This window comes from Diorhabda sublineata, chromosome 7 (assembly GCF_026230105.1).
Source record: "Diorhabda sublineata isolate icDioSubl1.1 chromosome 7, icDioSubl1.1, whole genome shotgun sequence".
In the NCBI taxonomy this organism is placed as follows: domain Eukaryota; kingdom Metazoa; phylum Arthropoda; class Insecta; order Coleoptera; family Chrysomelidae; genus Diorhabda; species Diorhabda sublineata.
In genome coordinates this window covers 29,226,553-29,247,469 of record NC_079480.1, presented here as the reverse complement: position 1 = coordinate 29,247,469, position 20,917 = coordinate 29,226,553, and the positions used below count along the sequence as shown (strand labels likewise).

The 20,917-nt window shown below is 30.7% G+C and overlaps 1 protein-coding gene across 1 annotated transcript; it reads left to right on the top strand.

The window, feature by feature from the left end:
* The first annotated feature begins 898 nt into the window (after window positions 1-898).
* On the top strand, window positions 899-17,097 carry LOC130446512 (maltase 2-like). The gene is made up of 7 exons (XM_056782822.1): window positions 899-1,138; window positions 8,626-8,957; window positions 9,108-9,233; window positions 13,413-13,660; window positions 13,717-13,918; window positions 15,444-16,021; window positions 16,953-17,097. The coding sequence occupies exons 1-7, from the start codon at window positions 964-966 to the stop codon at window positions 17,023-17,025; spliced, it is 1,734 nt and encodes a 577-aa protein (XP_056638800.1). The 5' UTR covers window positions 899-963; the 3' UTR covers window positions 17,026-17,097.
* Window positions 17,098-20,917: the final 3,820 nt, after the last annotated feature.

Below are 20,917 nucleotides of genomic sequence, written 5' to 3'. Positions count from 1 at the left end.
CTTTTACATAGTTGAAAACCTACACGGCAACCTTCTATGAAGAAATCATACAAAAACTTGTGCCACGTTATGACAAGTGCCTACAAAATTTCGAAAGCTATGTAGACCGTTTTAGATTTTTTTTCGAGGGTTGCATAGGGCAATCCTCTCAGTATTCAGAAAATAAACTAAGAGGTCATCAATACGATAAAATAGAACTCAATTAACGAACCATGGAATATAAAAAAAACATACATTCAATTATAAAGATTCAAAAATTCTTGAAACGGAATCTAATACACAAAAAAGGGAATTTTTAGAAATGGTTCATATTCATAAGAACGAAAAAGCTATAAATGATAAAAAAGATCCAAATAATTTAAGGAAAATTCATAGCTCTATTTTGTAAATTCTAATAAAACTAAAAATAATTTAATTGATTACTGTTACATATTTGAGATGTAAGAACTAAGGAAAAATTAATTTTTCTTATTAGAACAAAGTTCTAAGTTAATTTCATCTTTATTTTGATATTGATGAAGATATAGATATAGATGAAGGTGATCTATAAATTAATATAAATAAACAAATTATCAGTGTCAATATCATATTTTGATAATGACTTAAAAGAAAAGTCAAAAAGTCAAAATTTATCTTTCTTATTATCAAAAAAAAACTAATTTTAAAACATATATTATAAGATGAAAACGTCCGAACATTTTTGACAGAAATATGGATTGTCATTCATAAATGATCCATATGAATACTTTTGTTATCAATTGTTTTTGATATTTTTATGAAAAATCCATTTTTCTTCAAAATTAATCTCTAATAAACCGTGTATTTCTATTACATGTCACTTAAAGTTATGAAAAACTATGAATAGCTTCAAAATCGTGATGCGTGTATAGATAAGTGTGACTAGTGCTTATAAATATCGGAACTATCACGTCAGATTATAGCATTTGGTAGCGATCCGGTGAAATGATAAGTAAAACAGTTATTATTGTAATAGTGTTTTTTTCTACTAGTTACTCACAATTTTGTAATAACTTAAACGATAATGACGACTTAGATTGGTGGCAAACCGCCGTTTTTTATCAAATTTATCCAAGATCTTTTATGGATAGTGACGGAGATGGTATAGGAGATTTGAAAGGCAAGTAAACATGATATTTAGACACAGGCTGAATTTTCTGATTTGAAACTTATCTATGGAATTTAGTACAAGTGTATGATGTTTAGAAAAGTAACTTACAATGAAAGTTTAACGACAGAGAATTTTTGAAACAAGCTACCATTTCTATAATATTTTCATTGTGTATTTTCAGATTTATATAATGTATAGTTAATTGAGTATAAGTAATTCTAGGGCAATGTTATTTGTTAGTAATTTTAATTTTGTTATCTTACAATGGAAAATAATGATTCAAAAAAATTCAGTCAAAATTCAAGGTAAAAACATATTAACATATAATTTTAATAAAACATTACCGAACAATATATAAAACGAAAAATCTTTTCGACGAAATTTTCTGCATAAACCTCATGTCCTTATTAGAAGATGCTCTAAATGTACTAAATAATCTAAACGATTCTTTTATAAATTAAACATTGTTCAAAAGTGTATTTATATTGAATTGAGAATATGTCGTCAGTTTTTTAAGAAGTGTTGCTTTCTAAATATTTCAACCCTTCTGAAACCCATCTTCAATGACCAAACATTTCAAAATTGCAGAAAAATAATGAGAAAATAAAAGTATCTTATAAAATCAATAAAAACTTTTATTTAGAAAATAATATAAAAAACAATTTTATTTTACCATCACTAATATCTTCTTCTTCTCGTTCGTGTCAGCTGTAGCTCGATTGTACGCTCCTCTTTTTCCAAAGTTCCAAAACTCGTGCTCCGACATTTTGAAAAAAAAAGCAGTTGGTTTTTCGACAATAACTCGCTCAATTTTCAAGATAGAAACTCTTTTAAATACGCATTTTATAGGGGATTTCAAGTATTTCAACGTCATAATTGAAATTTTTTCTAAAAGCGCGCAGCTCTAAGGGGTTGCATAAGTCACATTTGGTACGCGAATGCAAACCTTGAACAAATGATCTATCTCCTTCAATTTGTAAGATTTGAAAAAGCTCAAAATTTTTGGCAACAAAAACCCAACAATTAATATTTGAAACTTTTTTTCATAACATAATAGTTTTTGGTTTATTTGAGAAAAAATCATTTTTTTTCAAGATTACGAAAATGCAATGTTCAATTTAATCATATCAATAATACATAAATAAAGTTAATTGCATATGGATCACGATTAATTTCGATTAGGTTGGCAATGGTAGGGTATATTTATTACATATTTCCAAAAAAGAAAAAGAAGAAACCTTATTTTGTTATAAATCAGTCAACTCTTATGCAAAAGATATTTGACAGTACCCATTTTAAAGGGTTTTACATGTATTTTGGAAAATATCTCTAAAGTTTTTCCCAAAAATTTCATCAATATCAAGTTATTTGAGGTTAAAGTTTTCAATATCGGGGTTCTCCAAAAATAGCCATCCTTCAACGAGCAATATCTCACTTATTATTGAATTTATATAGGTCCTTAAGCAATATTCTCTTTGGTTTTTTATTATTTATATGTTTGTTCTAATAATTTTGCTGATAAATAAAAACTATTTAGGTTATTCATGAAAATTAGCGCATAATTCTAAAAATTAGTAAAATTAGCGTCTACTGTTGAAGCAAACTTAACTAGCAAAAATGAAACTTATTTTTTATTTGTGATTTTTATTTGAAAAGTCATTAATGCAATTATGTTAGTGCTACGGACACAATAGATTGTGTCACATTATCGGCTTGTTTGATCATTTCTAACTTTGCCTATATCAATGTTTAAAGCAAACAAGCCACTGAAAATTTAAAATTGCAATTTACGAAATTTCATAGTCCCATAATTTTGCTAATATTGTAAAAGCTATGTTGTAAAGATATATCTTTCTCCATCTAATATTGCAAATAACTCGAGAGAAAGAGAGAGAGAGGTATTGTAGCTTGTTCAAGTGGGCCCGAGTTATTGATAGAGAGAGAAAGAACATCGGTATACCACTTTCTATCTTTCTCCGCTTTATTCTGATTTTTTAAAAATTTTTTACACATCAACCACGCAGGGTTATTAGTGAGTACCTAAGGTTTAATACATTCGATGTTGAATCTTTAGATTTAACTACTTAGTTTGCAGTCTTTCAGATAGTTTATAAGTTTCTTTGGGTGTTCTTGAAGTAGCTTTTCCAGTCAATGTAATAATTGATTAATTTTTCGTTAATTGTCATATTTTAAACAGTCAATTAAGAGGTTTTTCACTGTTAATTTACTATTACACATTGGTTTGTTATTTATAGTTAGTCTTTACTGATTGCTCGTTGTTATACGCATTTTTTGCTAATCCATCTACTCTTTCAAGCGAGGAGCTCCTTCTTAATATGAATGGCAATAGGATGGTCGGGGTATTGTTGACAGATTGCCGTTAGTGAACGTTGAGAATCTGTTATTTTAAGTATATTCTTGAATCCAATTTTCTGAAATTCCTTAAGAGCATTTAGAATGGCAAACAGTACAGCATAGTGGATAGATGTAATGGAAGGGAGTACAAAGAATTTCGAAAGGTTTTCGGAGTAGAAGGCGGCTCCAGTTTCATCTTGATTTTTGATGCATCTGGGTATACCTTATAATTTATCATATTTACTTAAGGTTCTAAGTAATTTTCGTTTAATTATGTTTATTGGAGTGGGCAAGTTCTAGGTCTGTAGTAAGGAGGGGTATTGTCAATGCAGGGACTTAATTCTGATTGGATCTCCTTGATATCCAAGTTTCGATAGGTGGAAACAGCAGAGTAATTTGACAAGTTTTGATTTATATTGCTGGCAGAGCTCTTTATCTCTTTTCCAATAATAAAATTTCACTTGCCGCTCTCTCTATCTTTAATATAACCTCTTTGGTTGTAAGTCAATTCACCACCCTGGATTGTTAAGCAAGCTTCACAACCTTAGGTGGTATAAATTATGCTATATGAAATGTGTATCTTATATTCTTCGAAAAATATTCATTGAGTTTCAAATATCGAAAGTACCTGCAACTTTTTATTCAATAAATAAAGTTAAATTAACAAATATTTTGTTATGTTTTCTCTTCTGATCAATATAAATACGTAAATTGTGGGTGTCAATATCCTATTTTGATATAGACTTCAAGAAAAGTAGAAACGTCAATTTTTTGTCAATCTTTCAAAAATTAAAAAAAAAACAGAAGAAACCTAAAATCAAGAAAATTTAGTAGAATAAGAATTATTTATTAGTATTAGTTAGCAACTACAGGTAGGTAAAATTTGAATTTCATAAAAAATATTTTTCAATTAGCTGTATTAGTCGCACATTTATATTTGCAATCCCATTTTCTGAAGCCCTGGACTCGAGTTATTAACTGCTATGTCGCGGTTCGACATCAGGAACGTCATCTTTTGCAATCAACTTTTCTTGGCAAACGCTGGATTAATATCATGCAAATAATTGCTTAAAAATTTCACTTTTATTGCCCATTTTATACAGTTTGTCATAAGATCTTGCAAGAATTACAATTAAAGTTGAACGGAGATCAGTTTTTGATCTGCCAACTATAAGTATTTTAAATCTGACTGTTGTTCTTTTTCGATTATTAGCATCAGAAATGGATACCATTTTTCTGGTTTGCTCTTATGAACCTTCCTTGGCTTTTTTACGTTTTGTTATTTGATTCATATGGTTTTTATGAATTTTACATAAAATCTTTTTGTCGTAACTTTTTGCTTCAGATTCCGTATTACCACAAATTGCGTGAACAAACAAATTATATTCAATGCAGCTAATAGGTTTGCCGACCACTCAACTAGGTAGATGGCAGTACTTGGTTATAGAATATTCAAGAGCTGAAACCTTCACTGTATTATTCCCTTAATTTTCAAAAATATTTTCGATATAAATAAGTTTATTTATTTAATGTTTTTAGTAATTCTCTCAGTACCTATATGAAGTCCTGACTTGCATTCAATATGTTTGCTAATTGGTAACAATGTAGCTGAATTTCTCCATATAAGAAACTGATTGAAGAACAACACAACCTTGTTTATTCGAAGTAGTTAAATAACTTAATTCACAACTTTGTAAAAACTATTTATTAACATAAAATATAAATAAATAAAGTGTTTACAATAATCTGACTACAGTTCTCGTTGAATGTCAAAACTATTTAGAACATACTATGCATCTTTATGCTCTCTTAAATACTAATCCTATTGTAAAAAAAGTTATAATTAACCGCTTAAGTAAGATGTTGAAACGGTCAGTTTACAATAAATCTTAACGAATACAATAGTAAGTAGAAGTTAAATAGATAGTGGCGAGAGTGTTTGAACTTACATTTAACAACGTGTCCTACTGACGAAGCCAATTCATTTTTTCTTTATTAACCTTGGTAAAAATCTACGATACCAGGAAAAATATCTCAGTTCCTTGTCGTATAATGTTCATTTCAATGATGTTTATGTATCTAAATAACAACGTTCCTAAGTGCTTTTTTAAATGCATTTATTCAATTAACTGTAGAGCATTTGGGAAAGTAATCTGATTCCAAATTCTAATTTTTACTACCTTTATTAAAGTCAAATGAAATGTTTCATTATTAAAATCAATAATAAAAAAATTATTTTAGTATGAAAAGTCTTGAGAAAATGAAATAAAAATACTTCTCTGGACATAGTGACTAAAACATTATAAGGATTAATCTTATTAAATAACAGTCGATCAAATCGAATATTCGATATGGAGTAATTGTTAACATTTTACAATCAGAATACAAATATGGATATTATATAAAACATTCACTGCGCAATAGAAAGATTGCGCATGTCGAATTCAGTACCTTTTATTGCTGCAAACAAATAAGTATAACCGTAGCCTTTAATCAAAATAGTTGTTTTTTATTTTCGCCGGAAAATGCTGGGAATTATCTCGCCATTCCTGATGGGAACCATTTAAGATTTGTTAACTATATATTAAGTTATACAATATGTCTCTTTATTATATTATCTTTATTTTATGATAATTATAAATCTACTTATTTAACTTCTACTTATTATTGTATTCGTTAATATTTATTGCGAACTGACCGTCCTCAACTTAAGCTGTTCTATAAGTCCCTCAGACACTTGAAGTCCCATCAACTCCTCAAATTACTTACCCTTATTTTTGTATTGATATGACGTGACGACCATAAATATAATTAATTATTGCTTTTGTATACAATAGAATTAGTATTTAAGACAGCATAAACTAGCATTGATTGTTCTATATAGTCTGGACATCCAATGAGAACAGTAATCAGATTATTGAAACTTTATTTATTTGAATTTTATGTTAATAAATAGTTTTTACAACTTAGGTATAATAGTATAGGAACGGATTGTATTATTTCACGTAGTCCCTGTGTACATTGGATAGTTCCATATTTATCAACACCCATGTGTTGTTTAAGTAAATTGTTGGTATTATTTAACAGACGTGTCTATTAATGAAGAATACTCACAGCTACATTACGACCGTCTGCTAAACGAAAAACGTCCCCGAACCACTCCCTAGCATTCTACAGAAGATATCTTATAAGTTCGGAGGAGTTTCTTTATTCTTTGTTTTTTTTAGAAACACAATTTAAGTGAAAATTGTCTAATTCCGTTTATTATCAATAAATATATTTGGTAAATTTATAAATAACGTTAATTTTTGCAAAGGTATTTCCAGTTCTTGAAACTTTATTTCTCACTTTTGCTTCGATAAGAAGCTGAAGGCGTTTTTATTAACACTAATTATTTGACCTAGATAGATAAATAGACTGAGATATAAAGGGTTTGGCGGGGTACTGTATCCTGAAAGATCTATTAGTCAACCTTTTGTTTGAGCTAGACAGGACATACATGTTACAGCTTTCTCTTAGTATAGTCCCAAATCATTTATTAATACTATTATTTGGGACGGTTTCAGAAAGGTTAGTTCTCCACCTTCGATCACAGTCAAACCAAATATCCGGGCACGGGCGCCTGCTGCTGAGATTAAGTGCTAAGTTCTTCCATCCTCTTCTCCACAAAACTTGCAGTTGTCAGTGTTTTCAATTTTATTCTCTAGAGATGTTCATTTAAGTGTTCCCTTAGAAAGCCTATGTAATGCATAGGTAATTCCTGATTAGGTGGTTTTATTTATCGGACGTGGTATATTAAGAATAGTATGGAGTGTATAAAATCGGATATAGATTCTCATTTGTTCATTTGTAACTATACCTCACCGTGGTTGTTACGTGTAATGATGTCCATTATATAATGTGTTTAATCATTTTCACGAGTCCAATAATCATTACCACTTCATAGAACATAATATTTTTATAAAATAGCAAAATAATCTTTCCACTTTATGAAAATTATTTCAAGGTTCCCATTCTATTATGCTAAGTATACAATCGCAAAAATGTCAAGTGCTTTCGAACATATTTTATACCGGATGTGTAGAAGTGTAGAATCAAAGTTTTATATATATGTATATGTATAAATTTCTTATTTCTTAAACCTTTTGATATATTTTAGGTCTCTTCTGTTTCAAAATTTTTAAAAGAAAGATAAATTTTTATCAAAATAAAAAAATGTGGATAATGTTTAAGAAGCAAATTGAAATGTGAAGATGTAGATATTCCTGAGTTCCAAAAATAACGACCAATATTTCATATTTTATTTTTGGAAAAATCTGCAATACATTTTATTGATTATGTAGTACTTTATTTTGATAAAGACTTAAAGAAAAGTTGAAACGTCAAAAACCATCTTTCTATTAAAAATTATAAAAAAAAAAAATTAATTTTAAAACGACAGAAGAGATCTAAAATCAAGAGCATTCAGATGCACTCACACACACACACACACACACACACACACACACACAATTTTTCTTATTAGAACAAAGTTCTAAGTTGATTTTATCCTAATTTTGATATTCATGATAAAGGTGATCAATACAAATAAGCAAATTGTCAGTGTCAATATCATATTTTGATAAGGACTTGAAGAGTTTGCATAATACTCGCCGTTTCACCATAGTCAATAAAAATTATCCCACGCGCATCCCAGAAAACCGACACCATAATCTTGTCTGCAAATGGAGCGGTCTTTGCTTTCATTGGAGCCGGTAAAAGTATTGTATTACATAAGGATGACCAATTTGTTCCATGTTTACAAATTCACTGAAAACATTCACTATTGGCTGCCAAACAAATACTAAACAAACTCCAAAGGTGAAACATATGCTGTATAGATTGTGTACTAATTTATTGTTTTTGACCATTAAGAATATATTTGCATTAAAAAACTGATGTGTCCTTTTCAACTTATACATATTGTTCGTATATTTTGTATGTTTCCAAACGCACATAAAGAATAAAATTCAAAATCTAATATATACAGGTTTTAGTTACTACGAAGTGACAAAGATATCTGGTAAAATAATAATGAAGATATTATTGAAATCTCAAACTTTGATTAGTATTATTTTATAATTATATTTCCACTAATTTAGGTATCACCAGTAAACTAGATCATTTAAAAAATTTGGGGGTATCAGCAACATGGCTATCCCCAATCTTCGATTCTCCTCAAGTGGATCAAGGATATGACATAAGAAATTATTACGAAATCGACAAAGATTACGGAACTATGGAAGATTTCAAGAGTTTATTGGAAGCTGCTAAGGAGCTTGGAATTAAAATTATTTTGGATTTTGTTCCTAATCATACCAGTGATCAGCACGATTGGTTCCTTTTGTCTGCTAATAGAACTAAGGGATATGAAGATTTTTATATATGGAGAGATGGTAAAGATGGTGATCCTCATTCTCCTCCAAATAATTGGGTATGTTTTTATCGGTTATGGTACATCAAGAAAAAACGTTTTTATTATTCATTAAATATCAAATTTCTTAAAAGCTATTGCATTATACTAATGCGTTATTATTATTACTTTTACTCATTTAACATATTAATTATTTTATTCCTATTTTAGTTATCTGAATTCAAAGGTTCTGCTTGGAAATGGCATGAAGGTAGACAACAATATTACTTCCACGACTTTTCTGAACAACAGCCTGATCTTAACTACAGAAATCCCATGGTACTGGAAGAAATGAAGGTGAAATTATCATTTTGATTATTTTATACGATCTTCTAAAAGTATTTTTTAAAAATGATATAAAAAATGTGCTTTAATATACATTATAGCCTGAACACTGCAATCTAAATGAGTGGTGTTATTGATGGTCAGCAAGAGACATGCAAGTTTTATGCATCATCTTTACAATTCAAAAATTACATTTAGTAGCACTCATATTTACGTGTTTTTGAAGTAGATTCAAGTCTAGTAATATGATAAGTCGGTATTATGCTCATTTGTGAAAAAATTTAGAGTTTATTCTATTCTGCGTCATTTGACATAACTTAAAAAAATAAAACGTGAAATTTGTCAAAGTTATGACGTGCCTAGTTCACAAGGCGATAGTGAACCTGATTTACAAAGTTATAAAAGTCTAAATGTCAAATTATCTGGTCGATTAACGTAGATACTACGGAAAAAATATCGAGGGGGATGAGATAAGAAAACCTAGTTGACAACTTCTTGATCCACGTCTTCCCATTCACCTTCATTAAAACCAAATACTGGCATTCAAGTTTTCTTAATTATTTAGATTCGGAAATGCTTCAATTAGGTTCGGAAGTACTGCCATACGGAGATGCTGCAAATATTGCTCAGCTGTTGAATTCCCCCGAGAGAAGTTAGGTCCAATAAATCTTCCTGTGGCAATTCACACCAATTAATAATTTTTTGGAGGCGCTGGGTGTGTTTTGGCTGAATCCAGTGGGCGTTTTCCCGGCCCCAGTAGCGAAATTTGTATCGATTTACTACACTATTGGGAAAATATGGATTTTCATTACAATGCCTCATGAAGATTTCAAAAAATGTCAAATGTTTGTCCGGATCATCTCCTGAGAGCTCGTGAACTCTCTTTATTTTTTAAAAACTTGACTACAAACGACTAATATTTTGTTGTGAGACAACATCTGTTATAGTTGCGTGTGTGATTGTCTTCTAATAACATTAAAATGTTTAACTTTGCATCATCGCTTATCCCTGGTAATCCAAATTTTGTAGGATCCCCCACGCTTACTGTTTCATTAAATTTGGAAATCTGCTCACTGTACTTCTAGCTATTGTATGTTAGGAAAAGCAATTGAGAAAAACAGATTTTAATTATGTAATTATTTCCATAAACTACAAATCAAGTTTATCGAGTTTTTATCAGTTCTCTCATATTTTTCAAGAACGAATTTTGTGCATTGTTTTATCCTAATTTAGGACACTTTTCCGTTTTTGTGACAAAAATTATTCTTTGGAGTAAAAATTTTATATAACAACATTCAATTCTGTATTTCCACTAAACAAAATAACCTATTAGAACCTAGTTTTCGAAATATCTAGAATAACTGTGTGAATAGTTCTATGAGACAAAGGCGGGGTCCTCAATTTTGAACATATGACTAAATTAATATGAAATGTTATTGTGGAAGATTAGTTATCATTTTTGAGACAAATATATGTGATAAGTTTGATGGTTATCAAGTCAAATGGATTATTTAGATAACCGAACAATGACTATCAATTAAATTTATGTTGATCGTAATTTCTCCTCAGTATCGCTCATAATATTTTGATTTGTGACAAACCATGTTCCCAAATTAATTTTTTTTTTCATTTGAAGAGAGCCGAATGTATTAGATATTATCAATTATTGCGAGTTCGTCTATTACTGTTAATTGTAAAAAAATGCCTAGAAGCTCGACGACCCTCAACATTATTACCATGTTATCGATTTCTTTCTTGTTTATCCTATCGCCAAACTGCCTGCCATATTAACTGTATCTGGTCAACCGACTTGTACCGCCGAGCTTCAAGATATTTAAGATAGTTTAAATATCGACACTACCGGTAAAAATTTGTTGCCCACCTATAATCCATTTATTAAAATTCAAATTAATACACTTTAACAAATTTCTCTCTTCTCCACCGTGGACTAAAATGTGAAAAAATATGCGGTTACCAGGAGCGATATAAAACATTCAGGGCGGCCTCGAAAACCCACAACCGCTGAAGATAACACGACGGAAGCTCGGTGATAGTTTGGAGGAAGTGCGAATGAAAACCTGGTAAACATTAAAAGGATTTCGAAAAGACAAGGCTATGAAAACTATTGAAGGAAATAGTACGTTTTGGCCAGCGCCTGATCCGCAGAAAAATTAGAAGCGTGACAACGATCCCAATCCTCGAAGCTATGTAAAAAATAGGTATTTGAAAGAAATGAAAAGAGAAAATGTACTGAAATCAATAATTGGCCATCGCAGTCGCCCGACCACTACACGATAGAGTTGTTGTGGGACAAATTACGAGAGGTATTGTTCAAGTTTTGAGACTTGACATTGCCATCATAAAGTTTGACATTTTTAATGTTGGACGTACGTAGAAGGTGTTGTCATACGAGTGATATTTGAATTGCTTACTGACACTTGGAACATTCATTTCGATCAAAACGAGTTAAATCACATGGTTTTTTATGTGTTTTTCTATAAATTCCATAGCGGTGCTTCAAAAGACTACTATAAGATCGGGACAAACGATGAATCCTAGATCTATGCTTATGAACCCGAAACTAAACAAAAATCAGTCGGTGGACGTACGCAGAACGTTTTGTCATACGAGTGCTATTTGAGTTGCTTAGTGATACTTGATATATTCATCTCGATCAAAACGAGTTAAATCTCATTTTCGTACTATGTGTATTTTTATGTGTTTTTCTATAAATTCAATAGTCGTGCTTCAAAAGACAAAAAAGATCGGGACAAACGACGATTCCTGGATCTACGCATACGAACCCGAAACTAAATAACAATCGGCTGCATGGGTCTTTCAAGATCAGCTAAATCCAACAAAAGTTCTTCGCGCACGAAGCACTTCAAAGCAAATGGTCGACTGTTTTTCGGAATAACTGGACATTTCGCCAACTTTCAATTAGAGCAAAGTAGAACGACCAAATCTAAATTGTACACTAGCATTTAGTTTCCAGAAGTTTTCAAAAAAATCGGGGAAGCAATCGAAGAAGACGAATCATTCTCACCACGACAGTGCGAGATCTCACACATCAGTTCAAACAAAAACGTTTTGGAACAGCCAAAACATCAAGTTAATGGGTCATCTGCCGTATAGTCCTTGTTTCGCACCCAATGATTTCTTCTTATTCCTGCATATCAAAAATAAATTGCGTTGTCAACGGTTGAAGCGTTTATAAATGTTTTGGAGGTACCTCAATCGAAATGACACAATGTTTCGACAATTGGTTCAAACGCATACAAAAGTGTATTGATCGTAATGGAGAAGATCTTGAAAATCTATAAAGCCATATCTAAATATAAATATTGGTTTTTATTTGTCTATCCCAAAACTTAAGTAGCAACCCTCGTATATGTATTATAAATGAAGACTACAGGAGAAAAACTTGGTTAGTGACAATTTTAGAAATTTCCATGAAAAATTCATAGTTATGAAGCTAAAAAGTTATTCTCCAGTATGATTTCACTATTTTAAAATATTCACTGTATTAAAGGTATCTATATTATGGCAACAAAAACAAAAAAGATTTTTTAGCTCCACTAGTAACTTCCATGAAAAATTACTATGTAAATTTTTCTTCAGATTTTAAGCTGTAAATAAAATTGTGAAGCAACAAATTATTTATCTTTGTATTTAATTTTACTGTACTTATCTTCGCTTGTTATATTGAGTACAACTCTGTACAATTCTTAATGATGGATTTGTTAACTACGTCGTAAGGCGATTATGGTTTTACAAAGTGAGAACATTTTCGCTATTCGATGACCGGCATTATATTAGTTTCTCTTAAGCGAAATGATGATATCCCTGAAACAATTTGTTAGAACTTGGATTAGAAAGAAGTAGCTTTTTCAGTCAAAAATAAAAAAACATCCATATGAATAATTTGGAGAGGTTAAGTGGTTCTTTTGCCAACATTAGAGGATCGTTGGGATTATCTTTAAAATATTTATTGTTTTGTTTTCGTTGCGTACACTGAACTTTTATTTATATAGTTGATTTTTCATTTTGAGGTAATTTTTATGATTCAAAATTGAGCAATCACGGTTTTATAATGGGAAAATACTAATCAGTTTCTTACTATTTCCACTATAAATCATTATATTTCTACGAAGAAGTAGAGTATAGATATATACGTATTCTTATTTCCAGAAAGTTATCCTTTTCTGGTTAGATATGGGAGTATCTGGTTTTCGGATGGATGCCGTTCCTTTTTTAGTAGAAGATGCTACGTTCGCAGACGCACCTTTAGCTCGTGGTTATACAGCATGTGATATAGATCCTATTTGTTTGAATAGGGAAAATATTCTCAAAGACCGTGATGAAACCTACAGCATCATATATTCTTTCAGAGCCTTAGTGGACGACTATGCTAAGAGAAATAATTTGGCGGATCCAATGTAATATAGCTCCATATTCAACATGGCTTTTATTGGAATTTCTATTATGTTTATAGAGTTATAATGACTGAAGCTTACACGACTCCAGAAAACACAGTTCTATATTATGGTTCCAGTACAGATCTGGGGGCCCATTTCACTTTCAATTTCAACCTCTTGACTAATTTACCAAATTCAAATTTTACCGTTGATGACATAGCTAACGCTATCAACAAATGGCAAGTGTACCTTCCAAAAGGTGCTACGAGCAACTGGGTGGTAAGTTATTTTTGTTTATAATAAAATATTTTCATGGAAACAAGCCACAACCATTCCAAATCTTTGACGTTTGAACAGTTACAATGAAGACAGGAATTAATGAATACAAGTAAATATTAATTAAAAGAGAAATGTTTTTTTTTATAACTAGAAGAGTAGTTGGTATAATTCCAATGATATAGAAATATGTACAAAATTGGATCTTTGAATCAAATTCCTCAGTTATTTGAAAGTTCACTCTTTGTTATATACACAATTTTCTCCACTGATGCTTCATCTTCCTCCATTCGACTGCAAGTGCATCTACGACCGATGGGTGACTACACATGCTCACAGAAAGTTGATTGACTGAAATATACGTTTAGTATTACTTCAAATTATAATCGACTTACTGCAAGCAAAGCAATATATCCGAAACACATTATAATGTCTATTTTTTTTCAAAACATTTCATCTCAAGAAATTTGTAGATACGTGAATGAATAGATATTTAAGTGTATTAATAGATTGAGGCATTATGCACCACCTAAATTCAAAAGAATTTTCATAACATATAAACACTGAAAAATGCAGTTAACTTTTTACCAGCTTACTATGTACTGACGTCACTGTATCGCTGTAATGGTAATGAGTATTTTGGTAATTTTGTATGTCCAATTAGAGGTAGATATATCATTTGAATCACTTTATCAAAATTCGTCAATTACCCTCTTTATATTTTTGTATTGTTATGTTAGAAGATAATTGTTGACTTATCGTAATACCTATTTTTCTATAATTTGAACGCTTTATCTCAAGATATTACGAAAAAATGAACAATAAGGATGACGAAATAAATAGAAGGCTTTCTAATAGAAAGCAGTAGGAGCTCGCAGCAATTTAACTTAAGCCTCACTCAAACAAAGATATGAATTTACAAAACGATGATTGAAGTACTTTACGTTCGTGAATTATGGATACTCGCAGAAAAGAATAGGAATACAGATGAAAGAATAAGGGTCACAGAGAAGAATTAGTCATACAGAAGTAGAGAAAACTTATGCATTTCCAGAGACAATCATATAAAGACATAACGAAGGAGATGTAAGCAGAATGAATAGGAAAACATATCATTCGAGCTCTTTTTTTAAAAAAGCCAAAGGACCGACCGTAAATCGTTAAAAAGAAGATAGAAATTGGCCTTCAATGTTTATAGACCTATGTTGTCTATGATATTCATTTTCAAAATTTTTTATAATGAGAAACAGAGAAAAATATTCCTAACGCTTCGTATCTTATTTCACAGAAGTATTTTATAGAGCTATAGTTGGTATATTCTTGGTTAAAGTCCCAATTATTATGAGATACCCTGAATAATAATTTTGGCCATTGAAAATAATTCACAAAATGTTTTATTTTTACTTTAAATTATCATTTGAATCTCAGCTTCTGACCAATTGGGCTATTACACAGTGTCACTATAGATAGATAATATCCAAACATCTAGAATATTCATTGTACGTACTAAAGGAGTTTTTTTTTTCAGTTAGGCAATCACGATAATCACCGCGTAGCTTCTAGGGTTGGACAAGATAATGTGGATGGTTTCAATATGTTAACAGCTCTCCTTCCGGGTGTTATGGTAACGTATAATGGAGAAGAAATTGGAATGCCGGACGGTGAAGTAACATGTGAACAAGGAAAAGACCCAGCAGCTATTAAAAATTGCTCGACTTTTGACCAAACCAGTAGAGATTTTGAAAGAACACCTTTCCAATGGGATAGTTCTAAATATGCTGGTTTTTCTACATCAGAACCTTGGTTACCAGTAGGCTCAAGCAAAAATTGGTTAAATTTAGCTGCTCAAATTGATGTTAAAAGTCACTATAGCGTTTACAAAGATCTCATTACACTGAAGAAAAATTTTAAAAAACGTTCCATTGTTGACAATTTATCGATAATAAAAGTTAATGAACAAGTGCTACAAGTTGTAAGGCAGCGTGACGAAGCTGATTATATATTACTTTTTAATATAGGAAATTCAGATCAAACAATCACGTTTTACAGAAAAGCTTTAGATTACGAAGTTGTTGTTACCAGTATCACTAGTCAGAGATCTATAGGGTGAGTATACATATTTGTAGTAAACTATATTATTAGATTCTAGACTCGGTCCAATATTGATTTATGAAATTAAAAAAATTACAGGAAACTGAGAATTTTCAAAACATCTACACCAATTACCTGTCAAAACAGATCTTTTATTAACATATAAAGAGTTAAAAAAATCAAATGACTTCTAAAATTTTGCATTCCCGATATTTTTTGTTCTATTCCTAATGTAGTATTGGAAAAATTCTTCATCATTATGTAATATGTAAATGAAGATGTTAACACTTCAACCAACTTTCTTAAATCTACCAGTCTATATGTTAATAGAACTTCATTGTTCCACTGTATTTCGACTCCATTGTGTGAGTGATTTGTCTTTGGTCCCCTTTTTTCGTTTATTTGACTCTCTCTTACGAAGATGTATTGATATGTAGTTAGCCTAGACCAGTTCCATGGCGAGCTCGACGGTCATGATCCACGTCTGCCTGTCGTATGTAGGAGAAGCACCTGAAATTAGGTTACATAATTTTCTGAAGGTCAGAGAATATCATTTCAAACATTTAATTTGTTAAACTTGTGATTTTTCAATTTTTTTTGTGTTATTTTTGATATCCAACAGATAAATTTGTGAATTGAATCCAAAACATTTGATCATGTATATATTTATTTCATAAATTAAAGAAAAAATTTGCAAAGGAATAAATTACCTCAAATAATTTTTCATTAGGTACGAATTTTGTATTTCTCTTAACGAAATTTTTGTCATTTTATCATATTTGGAAGAAAAACTTGGTTTCTGAGTTTCTAAAGAGTTCAAGTTCTCGTTGGAATGTGTATGATAAAAAGCTGCGCTACATTATACCACGAGAATTTTAAACATTATTTGTATTTATTGAAATGGTACATAATTATATTAATTTCATGTTTGTTTTTTATGTTTCAGTGAAAAAATTGATAATCTGATTACTTTAAAAGCGCACGAGAGTCTGATTTTGCGAAGTGCGGAACTTTGTTGATATGATAATATTCGTTGTCAATATTTACAATAAATTAATTTCTTTGTTACAAATATAACTAGAAAAATCAGATGTAGTTATTATTTTACAACACATTTAATGGCACAAATATTTCCATATTTTTGTATTAGCAGATTTGAACTTTTACGAGGAAATGCCTATCACTTCTGCAGATAAAACAAACAGTGTGGTACTATACTCCAGCCATAGTTCTTACTTAACTCATTTGGAACTGATAGTTTTCTGTAGATAATGAGAAATTCTAAATTATACATTCGAACAGTAAGAATTTTTAATGAATGGTTACGGACGTCCAAGTAGTGTATTTGATGTAATAAATAATTCTAAGCTACTATCTTATCTTATCTATCGTAACTTTTACAGGGACAACCTGTAAAATCTAAAGGTATCAAAAATGAATTTTTCAATCGATTTTTAAACACATAGATACTATCTGCTTAACTCTGTAGATTTTTGGATCATTATACATGCCAAGGAAACCATTCGTCATAGAGAGACATTCTGAAGAAAACTATAAAAATTTGTAATTATTCATTGGAAATACTTACAGGGGGTATTAAAACACAATCAAACTTTTCTAAATGAACTGTATACTGTTGAACATCGTGTTACTTACATGAGGAAAAAATTGAACTGCATAAAAACTTAGTAGATTGGCCTACAACTTATCAAATAAAAACAAAAAAACTATAATAAATGTTCAAAGTGGACATCTTGCACATCTACACACTTCTGGAGTCTACGGAACTTTGAACTTGGAAGACTCTGCCTCATAGAGTCACAATGGAAGCTTATTCTATCGATTAATTCGTTCCTAGTATCTACCGGTGTTGCAAATGTATACGAAGCTTTTAAAATATTCTCCATCAAATGAATCCATTGTGTTTAATTCACGGTAACTTGGTGGCCATGCAAATGGACTTCCCCGAGCCATCCACCTATTAGGAAAAATGTTATTAAAATTATCTTTATCAGTAAACAGTACTTTCGAATGTTTTATCAACTTGTTCCATGGAATGCACTTTCTGGATGTGAAAGTGGTGAAGAAGTTGCTTCTGGAGAATCCTATGGATAGTTGTTGTTGATAGGTTAGATTGTAATGACATTTTGCGTACGCTAGTTGTGGAATCAGCATCAGCTGCATATAATGCATTTAGATATAAAGCTGGTGTTCGTAGAGTTCGTTGTTGATCTTCGCTACATTTTTTGATAGACTTCCTAATATATTATTTTATAAAGAATAACGGGAACTAGTTCACTTAATTTATGTAAACAAACCTGTTTTCCGTATCGATCAACTATAGCAAAAGCTCCACAATTGGGTGTATTTCTGCCTAGAAAGCGTTCAGTACACAACCTTCTGGCTTCTGACGCGTCACCAGAAGCCAAACTATACATCAAATACTTGTCAACATATTCACAAAAGGTAAATTCTATCTTATTAGAACTTTAAATACGATGTTTTTTTAATAAATAATTACAATTTATGATGATTTTCTTCAGAATGTCTCTTTATGGCGAACAGATCTCTTGGAATGTACAACGATCTAAAAATATACATATCTACTAAACTATAAATTTTATCGTGTGTCAATTTATTCTGTAATACACACTATAAGTTTTTAACTTCAAAGTTCTCTAGCTCAGAAAATAGGGGTCGTATGAGAAAATTTTTCTCATAGTCGTTTTTATTCATCTACATAATTGTTATATTCATTTACAAAGATTCACATCGAATTTTTAGGTGCTACCAGATACAATTTCATTAACACTTACAATTACGTGTATTTATATTAAGTATAAATTTGTACATTGAATAATAAAGATTTATGTTGACCGACGTAATCGGTGCCTATTTTTCTCTGACGTACTATTTCCTTCAATAATTTTCATAGCTTTGTCTTTTCGAAATCCTGTTAATGTTTACCAGGTTTCCAGTCGCTCTTCCCCCAAACCATGTTCAAACTATCACCGAGTTTCCGTCGTGTTATCTTCAGCGGTTGTGGGTTTTTCTAGGCCCCTCGAAATGTTTTATATTGCCAAAGCTCCTGGTAAATGCATAGTTTCTCACATTGTAGTTCACGGTAGAGAAAGAGAAATTTGTTAAAGTATATTATTTTGAAAATTAATGAAAGGATTATTATGTTGGAAATATATTTTGAACGGTGCAGTACCCATCAGTAACCTCCATTTTTTTTAATGAAAAGATCTTGTTCAAATTTTACGAATCTTAGGTAGGTATGTTTCAAGTACTTTTAGAGAATCCAATATCTTGTTCTCTCTACGACAAAACTAGTTTGCGATCACGACAATCACTTGTTCGGCAACTGCATAGTTTCAAGATATTCGACACAAATTCAATATTGTATTTTCAACAACTTCACTGTGACTAATAAACCTGTACATTTTCATAGATCTCTTTTCGTAGATACCAAAATAAACTTTGGATTATTAGCAACAATTTTAGGACCTACTGTTGTTTCAAATAGAGTTAATTCTCATATTCTTATTTCGTTAAGGATACTAATCCCATAGCCAAGTCCTGGAACTCGTAAAACTCACTAACGTCTATTCGATTTGGGTTATGAATTTGCCAATTAGGATTTATGAGAGATTCATAAGAATTTCTTATTTTTATATTCACCTAAAAGAAATATTCAGTAACTCTAATATATAGCTTAAACTTGAAAGAAACATTTGTATCTCTTCCTTTTATCAAGATTATAAAACAAATATGTGCTAAAATCTTTTCTTAAAAATGGCCCCTATAAAAGGAATGCTGGAAATAATCGAATTCATTTAAAAACATACACAAGCAAGTTTCTAAATTGAACTTGGAAAGTTTTATCGGGATACTACACACATATCCGACACACATATAAATCAGCGACTTTCTGTTTGGTCCGCTGGCATAACAAATGCTAGAAACTTCTGTTATTTGAAGTTCAGTCTGGATGCATACAGTCAACAAACATGTTGCCGATCCACTACAAAAGTCTTGATTTTCAATGATAATTTTTGAATGTATAGTAACAAATGAAATCCTCAGATATTCTATGCAGAATAATAAATTTATTATTTTTAACGATATGAAAAATGAATGAGCTAACTGTTCAATGACTAATTATTTTTCGATGATCTTCAATTATTTATGTTTTTATAACTTAAGACACTAGCAAATACATTTTCATAAATTTATTAGCTCTTTCCAATTAACGTAAATTATTCTGATTGTCTTCCCAGCAGATTTTAGACAAATAAGTTTTCGATGTTCTCACGATTTAAGTAATTCCTGCCTAAAACGTGTCATTAACGTCTTAAAGTTGTCATCATTATATATTCGACAAAATTAGGTTTAATGTCTTCTAATCTATAGACTGTTGAGAATTAATATAAAAAAACCATGATGCTCTCAGGACAAAAACACATTCTCTTTGTTCTATTTTTGTTCTAAAACAAAACGTTTATTTAAGCACCATGTATAAGTTGTAAAACATTACACAGAACGTTATAGAGTTTCTTTGTCCATATTTGGTATTGCAAGAAGTTTATGCATTGAGTGCTGAAGAGAAGAGTTTTTCCTTTTAAGTGGTTGCAATTGGTTAGTCATTGAAATGAAGAGTCAAAAATTCATGAAGGTTATTCTGAAAAGACCTAGTGCTTTGGCAACCAAATCCTACATATATGTGAGCAGCTCAATTCAGATCAGTCAAAAGCTACCTCTAAATCGAACGTGAGATATTATTTCCTACTTCCCTATTCTGTACTTAGATTATAAATTTATGATGTGAAAAGCAAAGAATCCTTCAATCCAATCCAAATCTTTTATAGTGTAGTTCTTGAGGTAATATAAAGGTACTTCAGAGGACAT